Here is a 10,777-nt window from a genome sequence, read left to right as displayed (position 1 = left end):
GTGTCACCTGCCTGTCACAGGTTGCCAGTGAGTGTTCCTCCCATCCTGAGGCCTGGTTCGTCTTCATCTAGTCCAGCTTCTCAGATTATCTGCTCAGCAGACAGACAGAAGCCGGCTCCCAGTGACCACTAACAAGGGAACGAGGTGCACCGGTGGCAGCTGTTTTTAAGTCATCAGCCGCATTTCACCTGGGAGCCCATTTTTGTTGAAATACGAGTGAGTGTGGTGTTCTGTCAATCCACTCGAACCACTCTGTCACAGGAAAAGCCATCGCCGGAGAAGTCGGAAAATGTATCTTTTTTCAACACCTTCCAGACCTGCATGGACTGCTGAGGCGCCCTTAGCCCGACCGACTGTGTGCTAAAGTAAAACAGCGTGTGACCTTGTGTTTCACAGGAGGACGCCGACTACTTCGTGGGCCTGTGTGTCCCTGACTCCTGCACGGAGGACGATGTGACCGGGGTATCTCAGCTGGGTAGGTGCCCAACAGTCCCCAGGGACACGACTGTCTCTCTACTAAAGCTTGAGGCATCACCCATCAAGGCAGTTCCTTCTGGAAGTTTCCATCCTGACAAGTCTAGGAGAGAGGGAGTGGAAGGCTAGGAGGGAGTGGGTAGGAAACGTGTCTCTGGGCTTCCAGAAGAGGTTGGAGTCCACACCAAGGCACCTGGGAAGGCCTGGGGATCTGCTTCCAGGAAATGAGTCATCGCAGACCGAGCGGAGCAGCGTCCCGCTCTGACACAGAGGCCACCATGGGCAACGGTATTGGCAACGGTATTTTATTTTTAGCTCAGCAAGGGAGAGGTCGCTTCAATAGAGAGGAGACTACAGTAGGGAGGGCGCCGTAGCCGACTCTTGAGGGCTGTGCTGGGTCACAGCTGTTGGATGGGGCTGCCAGAAGGAGGCAGGATGCACGGGCCAGACGATGTCAGGTCTCCACGCTTCCTGCTGTGGCCCAAGTGTGGAAACCTGACAGCTGCCAAGTCCAGATGGCCACCGGAACCACACTGTGGGAAATAATGTGCTGTAGCGGATTAGTGTTAAGAGGCCAGTGTTTGGTTCCGGTTGGCACCTCCCAGCCCTGTGATCCATATACGGAGGCGAGGACTGTGCAGCCCTGACAGGCTCGAGCTTTCCATGGCTGCCCACTGGCAAAGCCATTCCAACTTCCCCAGGATCCATAGTTCTGGGATCCTGGAAGTAAGGTGACCCAGGACATTTGCCTTTGACCCCAGGCCATTTGTCTCTTGAACCTTCACCCTTCAAGGGGCTGGCTCCGTGGATTCCCCTTCCTGTCAAACACTACCCCAGGTAGCGTCTTGGTGGAGAATGCTCTGCCCTGGGCATCGGGCTCTGTTGGAAACCATCTTTGTGTAGCCTGCTTCGAGGAGCAGGGACTCTAGGGCCTGGTTCACACTCAGAACTCACTGCCACCGAGTCAATTCTGACTCCTAGTGACCCGATAGGACAGGGTAGAATTGTCCCTGTGGGTTTCTCAGACTGGAACGTTTTATAAGAGTAGAAAGCCTCATCTGAGCCCTGAAAAACAAGCTGGTGGTTTCCAACTGCCGACCTTGCAGTTCTCAGCCCAGTGGGTAGCCCCCCTCCTCCCAGGGCCATGTTGGAGGCCGAGTTTTAGACGGGGCTGTCCTGAGCGGCCCTGTGACCAACAGACCCTGAAGCCCAGCGTGTGCTTTGATGCCATCTCCTTAGAGACTTATGTCACCAGCTTTCCGGGCCCTTCCTGGGAGACCCTTTCCCAATGCTCTCTCTTCTGATGCTGCCCCATGGAAATTAGATCATTCTCACCAACTTTTGGTGTGTCTTGTGCACTTAGGTGGTTGCTAGGCACCCTGAATCCATTTTAGGGCACGTGGGGACTGGATCGGTTACCGTCCTTGATCTTGCAATGTGCTCAGAGCAAGTGTTTTTGAACCTAAACTCATGGTGCAACCGGGTCTCTTATTTTCATGCCGCCCGTTCCCAGCAAAGCGACCCTGCCTCTCCATCCCACGCCTTTCCTCTCGGGGTTGGCAGTGCAGCTTGCTTCCAATCATCGCACATTGCCTTCTGAATGCTCGCTGGTCCCCACACGCTCGGCGATATTTGCATGCTCGCTAGCCACATATTTTATGTGCTGTTTATTAAAAAAGAGCGTTATACATCCGATTCTAATTTCAATTCTGGTTGGAAAAGCCACAAAGATACTAGAATCCAAGTGAACTTTGCAGGCTGGTTATGAAGGGAGAGTTTGAGTGAATAAACAACCACTCCCTCACTCTAATGGGCCCACTTTCTTCACGACTCGAGAGCTTTATCAGTTAGCCTAGCTCCCTGTCTCCCGCTGAGCTCCAGCAGCCTGGAATTGAAGTGAGAACAAACTGTCAGCACCAGAGAATGATTTTGGGGAAAGCAGCGTTAGACAAAGACCAGGATGATGAATCTCTTGGAGGGACTAGAAAGAAGAAGGTCAGAGAGGCTGGCCTGGGCAGATATATGAGTGCAATTTGGATTGCCTCACTAAGGAATTCTTCCAGCTTCCACACCGAGGCAATGGAGGTGGGTGGTGGGTGGGGGCGGGGAACAGAGCTGTTCCACCCAGGGAGCAAGGTCCCCTTGTAGCCAGAATTTGTCAGCTCCTCTTCAAATATTTTTGATGGAATGTTGCCAGAATTCCACCCCCCCCCCCAAAACAGATGCAGACAACCCACTTTCACAACATCGCACTGAGACTGCTTTCCATCAACTGTGCTTACCCTGAGCAATACATGGTTGGAGGCTGGCCACACCCGGCCAAGAAGACCTTGGTTCGCTCTCTACCTCATTCACTGCCACCAAGTCCATTGGACTCACAGTGAACTGACAGGGCAGAGCGGAAATGCCCCCTTTGGGTTTGCAACACTGTAAATCTTTCCCAGAGCACACAGCCTCATCTTTCTCTAGTGGAGTGGCTGGTGGGTTTGAACTACGGACCTTGCCGTTAGCAGTTCAACCCCTTACCCACCATGCCACCAGGGCTCCTTACCCTGTAGTGTACAGGGAGGAGCAAAGATGGGTTGACCGCCCAGAGGTCTGTGGATAAAGGTGACGGCCACGAGCGTTTCTCCCAGTGTCCACATCCTTGGGCGTTGGTGGTACCGCTGGGTAAGCATTGGGCTGCTAACCAGAGGGTCAGTTGTTCAAAACCACCAGCTACTTCTCCGGAGAAAGAAGAAACTGTCTGCCTCCATAAACATTTATAGTCTCTGAAAGGTTGTAGAGAGTCGCTGTGAGTCAACATTGACTTAACATCAATGGGTTTGGTTTGGTTTTTGCTTTTGTTTTTCGGTAAAACAAATATATTAGAAGCCCACTTCCCGGTGCCATGTCAACGTCTTGTTTAGAAAGAACAGATATGAAAACCCTGGAGAAGATGGGAAGCGTTGTTGCAATGCCAGGTATTGCTCACCTATATGTGCGTGTGCGTCCTTCTCCTGCAGGGGTTTTAAGATTCAGAAATGCCTCCTTTGGGGCTCCATCCCTGCCCTTCTTCAAGATGAAGTCCTCCTCTTCCTCTGGAGAGCTCGTGGCCCAGTGTGCTGTTGGGAACTTCCCGCTGGACACGTTTGCTGCCGTGTGTCTGTGAGTATGGCCCTCGGGGTACCTGCTGGGGGGAGGGGGGCGGGCAGGGTAGGGGGGCTGTTGATGATCTTCCATTCACCACCCACCCCCTTTGTGGGGGTGGTTGTCTTCCGTGTGGTAGATGGAAGTGTAATGCCAACACTCGAGCTTGCAACTTTTCCCTGTGTTTTAAAGTGAGTGGCTCCCTTTGCTTGTCACTCACGGAGTGAGACCAGGCTGACAGGCTGCGTGTCTGCAGAAGGAAATGCCTCGGGACCTGGGGGCGGGGGAATGGATTTCCAGATATGGAGAGACGGATCCCACCCCGTCCCTCCCGTCCCTCAGGCTCGTGAATCTGTGACCACTGCAGAGTTCCCCCCCACACACTGCAGCATCTCGGAGTGACCCTTTAAGCCAAAGCCAAACTGGCCGCCCCCTTGTCCATGCGACCGAAGCCATGCTGTGAAGGGTTTCGGAGGAGCAGACGGCTGCTGCTTCTTCCCCGGGGAGTCACTGAGCATGGTTACAGCCTGGCCCGTAACCTCTAGTGTCACAGGGCTTGCCTGCCCTCGAATTGTCCGGGGAGGACACAGCTGGAAAGACAGCTGGAAAGCCATGCCTATAGACCTGGGGTCCAGTGTGTGTCCAGCCCAGGCCACCAAGCCAGGCCCACTGCCCTCCAGTGGGTTCTGTCTTCCTCCCTCGGGCCTACTAGTGTGTTCAAACTGCTGACTGTGGCTGGCAGCCAAATATATTACTCACTATGCCAGCAGGTGCCTTCCGGAAAAAATTCACTGCCGATTCCGATGCACAGCAACTTTCTAGGAGTGAGCAGGATGGCTCCTTTGGGCTCCCAAGGCTAACTCTTCAGGGATGTAGGAAGCCTCCTCTTTCCCATGTGGGGCGGCTGGTGGTTTTGAACTGCTGAGCTGGTGGTTAGGAGCCCAACACATATCCCCGGGGCCCCTGGCCCTGTTCACCAGGTGCCTCTGGACAGAGAGCTGCTGCTCGTCACTCCTGATGCCTTCGGTGATGGTTTTCCTGGAAAGACACTTTCCCTGCCCTCACTAGGAAATGCTGGGGTCCACTTCCTCTCCCCCTCACCCCCCCTCCCGGCATCAAACGTTAGATACCTCTGTGAATCAGGGCCCAATCTTAAATATATTTTATACATCCAATGCAGTCAAATGACTGACATTTATAAAACTCTGATTTCATGGAAACAGAAATAAAACTAAACTCCCTGCTATCAAGTCAATCCCAACGCATTGGCAATTGATTGGGAGATCTTTCTCTCCTGATTTATCTGCCTGGATTATTATTATTTTTTAAAACTGGGGCTCCAGACGTCCCGTGAGTCTGCCCAGGGCTGCCTGCTCAGGGCGGTAACCGGTCTCTTGTCACCCTCTTCTCTGCGTGGGGTGGGATGGTTGTCACTGAGTTTGCAAGCGCACTTTCTAGGTGGGCAAGGCCAATCCCTGGCTGCTCCAGCAACAGATACTTTCCTCAGTGTTTTGTCTGTCTGTCTTGTTGGTGTATCCTGGTTTGGGCTGTCTTTCTTCTTTGTATGTAATTATTATTAATTATGTACAGCCAGCATTTGGCCTGTAGAGAAATTGCCCCATCTTTTCCCATGGGCTTTCCTTCGCGATTCTGTCTCCGAAGGCCATCCCAAGGCTTTGTACGTTCCCCGACCCTGGCAGGGGCTCTGGGTGCAGGCATGTGTGGCTGGTGGTTCTCTCTGCATCTTGCTCTGGTGTCTGCCGGGAGGACAAGCTGGGTCACTGGGTGGCTTTTCTCCTGGCAGGTTTATTACCTTGCTGGGCCTCATCTTGCCTCTGACAGGCACTGTCTATGTGGCAGCTGTGGAGTGGGCATCAGACAACAAGGCACCGCCGGCCCAGGGAGCACCCACAGACGGTTACGGGACTCTGCCTATGGGGGAGATGGAGAGAAAGGAACCAAGACAGAGATGGCCCGAGTGCCTGCCCCGTTTCTCACTGCTCACAGCCGGGAGCACAGAGAAAGGTAAGGATCGTAGCGAAGGCAAGGTCACCAGGAGAGGCAGCTTCAAGGAGGACGCTGCTGGAAATCCAAGCATATAACCTGCGTTCCAGCCTGGGCCCAAGCCAGGCCACCAAGCCACACCACGGGGACAGGACAGGGCAGAATGGCTCCACTGGGTTTCTGAGGCTTTAATTCTTCACAGAAGAGTCTCTCCCTCTCCCCCCCCCCAGGAGGAGGTGGGTTTGAACCATCAACCTCTCCTTCAGCAGCCTAATGCTTAATTCACTGCATCCCATGTCCAAGAGCATCGGCATGTCAGCCGAGACCGGTCCCTTCCTCGTCCGACCTGACTCGGTTCACCTCCGTGTGCTAAGGCCATGTGGCGGGCGGTGCTTGCCTTCTGGGCACTAGCCGGAGACATCTTCCTGCTGGTCACAGGCTAGGCTGGGCCTTCCCAGTAGCGATGCTGCCAGGCAGTGATCACGGTCATCGGGTCTATGTCCAGCGTCACAACCCCACAGGCGACTCAGATGATGCCTGACCTCAGGGACAGGAGCCCAGGCTGGGGCAGGAAACATGCAGCACCAGCAAGTTCAAACCTCCTGGTGGCAGAGTGGGTTAATGCCTTGGGCTGCTAACCACAAGGTCAGCAGTTCAGAACCACCAGCTACTCCACAGAAGGATTGAGTCTTCTACTACCATGAAGGCTTACAGCCTTGAAAACCCACAGAGGGGCCGTTCTACCCTGTCCTACAGGGTCCCTCTGAGACAGAATCGACTTGTTGGCAGTGAGTTTAGTTTTTTGTTTTCTGGGCAACTTGAATGGACACATCTCTACCTATGGCTGGAATCTAAACATGTTAGGCCACTCAGTTCTTTGGTGGAAAGCAGGTTAACAAGCTTGGTTGCGAGCCAGATTGTGTTTAGGGATAAATATCAATTCTGCAAGGAGGTATTAATGTCCACTTTGGTTAAGGCACCGAGCTGCATCCAGGAAGGAAGACGAGGCCCGGGGAGGTGGCTTCAGCTTTGGAGGGGCCTGATGCATGATTGTAACCTCACAATTGGCTCTCAGGATGGGCCGGCTGACATTTCTTTTAGAGAGAAAGAATTAAATCGAATGAAGTCGCCTTTCTTAAAGAAAGAGGGCTTACAGTACTACTAGCTATTGTTCAATTCTGTCAGGCCGGCCCCCACCTCAGGGAAATCAATGCCAGGCACACAAGGACAGTCCTGCCGTTTGCACATTCAGCTACTGCGATGCATAGGGTCTTTAGGGGGGATTTACAGAAGTAGATCGCCAGGCCTACTTCCTAGTCTGTCTTAGTCTGGAAGTTCCACTGACCTATTAACATCATAGCAACATGCAAGCCTCTGCCAGCAGAAGGGCTGTGGCTGGGCAGGAGGTACATTAGCCGGGTATTGAACCGTGGTCACCTGCATGGAAGAGGAGAATTTCCCCACTGAACTACCACTGCCCCTGAAGGATGAGCCGTAGCTGTGGCCTCATGAGTGCCTCCTCTGGGTTGTCAGGACGGGAAAGAGTTTGTTTATAAGCCTTTCTCCTTTGTTCTTCACAACCACGCTATGAAGGTAGGGTCTCCCTTCATTCCCATTTTGCAGATGTGGAGCTTCAGACACAGAGATGTCCATTAATAGGCCAAAGGCCACACAGCTGATAAATGGGAGTCAGGTTCAGAGCCAGGAGAGTCCAGTGCAAGGCCGGCCTCCCTAGCTGCTTTGACACCTGTCCCCCTACCTATTGTCACACCTGTACCCTGACCGAGAGTAGAGATAGTACCCATAGTGAGTGGTCCTTGGGAAAGTACCAGAAAGTCACACGGAGGGAAATGCTGTTTTCTAGGACAAGGGGACCCTTTCTGATGCCCACATTCCCCTTCCCCACCCTCTAAGAAGGGGTGGCCTCCCAGGGTCTGGGCGTGGACAGAGCATCTCATGCAGGGTAGCCTGCGGCAGCCTGTTAGGGGAAATCAGCACTGAAAGGGGAGGAAGACCCAGGACTAAGGATCATGAGTGGAGACCAGAGTTGGCCAGTCCAGGCCAGAGCAGCAGGCCCTGTGTGTGTTTTGGCTCTTGTATATGGAACTGTGTGTGTGTTGGGGGTGGTCTATTCTACAGGGTGGGAGTAATATCTTTGCTCCGATGCAGGATTTTGGGGTGCCGTGGACCACACCCTGAGGTGCTGTTCCTTGCAGAAGAACGTGCCAACCATCTGGACCACAAGGACCCCAGTAGGCACCTGCCCCGCACTGGACGGCATCCGTGTCTTGAGCCTCCTCTGGATCATCTCCGGCCACACCAGCCAGATGACTGCGTGGCTGTCTTTGGGTGCGTAGAGTTGACGAACCTTCGTGTGAAAGACGAATGAGCCTTTCTTGTTGGGATCAGTGTTGGGTTCTGGGACAGGAGGCTCAGTGCCCATCCTGCCTCCCTTTAAGTAGAGGTGCGGGCTGGGATCTCCATGAGCAAGCTTGCCAGGGAGGGCCCAGGGACTGGCTGCTCAGACTCATCCTAGGTAAAACCTGGTCCTTGGATGGTGCACCTGGAGAACATGCTCAGCTGCTAACCCAAAGGTGGGCAGTTTGAGTCCACCCAGAGGAGTCTTGCAAGAAGGGCTGGGAAATATACGGGCAACCTGTTGAAGCACAGTTCCATTATGACACTCATGGGTCCTCATGACGGAATCAACGCGGCAAGAGCTCATCCAGGAACCAACCAGCAGGTAGTTCCTAGGGGACCAGTAAGACTCGGGATAGTATTTCCATGGTCTACAGAGACAGCCTCTCTCTACTCTTGGTGCTTAAATCCAGAAGCAAAGTTGTGGGTTTTTTCCCTTCCTTCCTCAGCCTTGAAACAAAATGAACTCACAGCCATTGAGTCGATTCTGACTCATAATGACATAATAGGACAGTATAGAATGTCCCTGTGGGTTTCCAAGACTGTCAGTCTTTATGGGAGCAGACAGCCTCATCTTTCTCCCCTGGAGCCGATGGTAGCTTCAAACTGCTGACCATGCAATTAGCAGCCCAACTCATAACCCACTTATGCTACCGGCACTCCTTCCCAGCAAAGCAGCCCAGCCCCAAGTAACATGATGCATGCATGTTAAGTGAGCCCACCACTCATCTACCAGGTGACTTGCATCTTTCTGCGATGCTGGAAGTTATGCCACCAGTATTGCCAATATCAGCAGGGCCACCCGCCATTGCTGACCCGGGTCAGTGGAGCTTCCCGCCTAAGACAGACTAGGAAAAAGGACCCGCTGATCTAGTTCTTTAAAAATAGGCTAGTGAAAATCTTGGGAATAGCAGTGGAACGTGGCCTGACAGAGCGCTCGAAGGCGAGCAGCTCAGGTTGGGAAGCACTCCGCACACGACTGCGGACGAGCTGCCTCCTTAAGGGAGAGTCAACCTCAACGATGCAGGTGGAGGGAGGCCTGCTGAGGCGTCCCAAGTCAAAATGCAAGGGAACACAGGAAGACCAATACCCAGGGCACTCGTGAGCTGAAGTGGACTGGGGTTGGCCGCGTTGAGTCAGATAATCATATGGTCTATTTTGATGGGGGATGACAGACCGAAGAGGAACGATGTCACGTTTGTTGTGAAAAAGAACAGTTCAAGGTCTCGAAGAGCAACCATGTCAGTGACAGGCTAATATCCACATATTCCTCAGGAAGACCCGTTGACACAACTCTTATTCAAATTCCCATGCTGATGCCCCAGATGAAGACGTTGAAGACTTTTACCAGGGTCTGTAGTCTGAACTCGATCAAGCATGCCATCAGGGTGCACTGATAATTACTAAGGATTGTAACCTGAAAGTTGGAAACAAAAAAGAAGAATCAGTTTGAAAATATAGCCTTGGTGATCAGAACTGTAATATATCTTACCCTTGAGAGATTAATCAGACTCCATTTAATAGAAAAGCCTTTATTACAGCTGGTTCCTCAGGAGGCTAGGCCTGGAAAACTCTTGACCCCGAACAAAGAAAACATGGGGTCTTTACAGGTAAGGCAGAGGCTGGCTTACAGGGGTGGGGAAACATGCATTCTTACTTCTCAGGCAGGCAGCATACTAGGGGTGAGGGTGGGGGACACGGCTATGGGTGGTAGCTCAGAGGCTGGCAGGATAGTTTACATGTCTTGCTAATTGGGCAGGTCCTGGGACATCTCTAGAGAGTCAAGGTTTGTCAGGAGATCGGGGAGGGGAAGGAGGGGAGGGGCGGCTCATGCTAACGGGGTTGAAAGAAGTTTAAAACAAAGTGGAATTCTTCGTGCCAATCTGGGCTACGATGGACATGACCCCGAGATCTCACGGTAGAGTCTTGCAAGACCAACAACTTACTGGCCACACATATCTTTATTCAGCAGCATAAATGGTGACCGTGCCCTTGGATCTCTCCTGGGGGCCTACACAGGAACCAAATCATTGCATCTGTGCAAAGATTTCACGAAGAAGCTCAACATCATCAGTGTGAGCGAGGCCGCGGGCCATCCATTGCTGCTCAGCAAGTGGGAGCTGATGCCAAAGAAAAGGAAACCGAGTCCCCGAGAGCCAGAATACAACCTTGAGCACATCCCCCGAATCTAGAGACGATTTCAAACAGTTATTGGACCCATTGAACACGAAGTAATGATGAAAGACAAGATGAGTTGTGGGAGGACATCCTACCTGAAGAAAGCAAAAGGTCTTCAAAGGACAGGAAGAATGAAGAAAGAAAGAGCCACAATGGATGTCAAAAGAGACCCTGGAACTTGGTCTTGAATGTAAAGTAGCTAAAGCATATGGACCACGTGATGAAGTCAGAGGGCTGAACCAAAGATTCCCAAGGGTAGTTCAAAAAGATAAAATTCTAAAATGAAATGCCCAAAGATCGAGAGTTAGAAAATCAGAAAGGAGGACCCCACCTGGCATTTTTTGGAGCAGAAAGGACTGAAGAAAAATTTGATCCTTAAGCAAACTACAGAATAGTGCAGGAGGCAGCAAAAGACGATTTAAGGAACCCAGAGTGCACCAAAAAGACCTGGTCAACATTCAGTCATCTCAGGAGGTCGCATATGGCCAAGAACTGGTGGTACTGAAGGAAGACGTCCAAGCTACACAGGAAACATTGGCAAAACACACAGAGAAAATAAAACAAACCAACGCAC

General features: G+C 52.3%; 1 protein-coding gene across 1 annotated transcript in view; it reads left to right on the top strand.

Moving 5' to 3' along the window:
• The window catches only part of LOC142428088 (O-acyltransferase like protein-like), a 43,856-nt gene that overhangs the window by 13,521 nt on the left and 19,558 nt on the right, over window positions 1-10,777 (top strand). Inside the window, exons 4-7 of the mRNA XM_075533224.1 lie at window positions 397-475; window positions 3,480-3,621; window positions 5,408-5,628; window positions 7,777-7,956. Of these exons, the coding sequence (XP_075389339.1) occupies window positions 397-475; window positions 3,480-3,621; window positions 5,408-5,628; window positions 7,777-7,956 (622 nt within the window). The remainder of the gene's footprint in view (window positions 1-396; window positions 476-3,479; window positions 3,622-5,407; window positions 5,629-7,776; window positions 7,957-10,777) is intronic.

This window comes from Tenrec ecaudatus, chromosome 15 (assembly GCF_050624435.1).
Source record: "Tenrec ecaudatus isolate mTenEca1 chromosome 15, mTenEca1.hap1, whole genome shotgun sequence".
NCBI lineage: Eukaryota > Metazoa > Chordata > Mammalia > Afrosoricida > Tenrecidae > Tenrec > Tenrec ecaudatus.
Note: the sequence above shows the minus strand (reverse complement) of the source record. Positions and strands in the feature narration are given on the sequence as shown.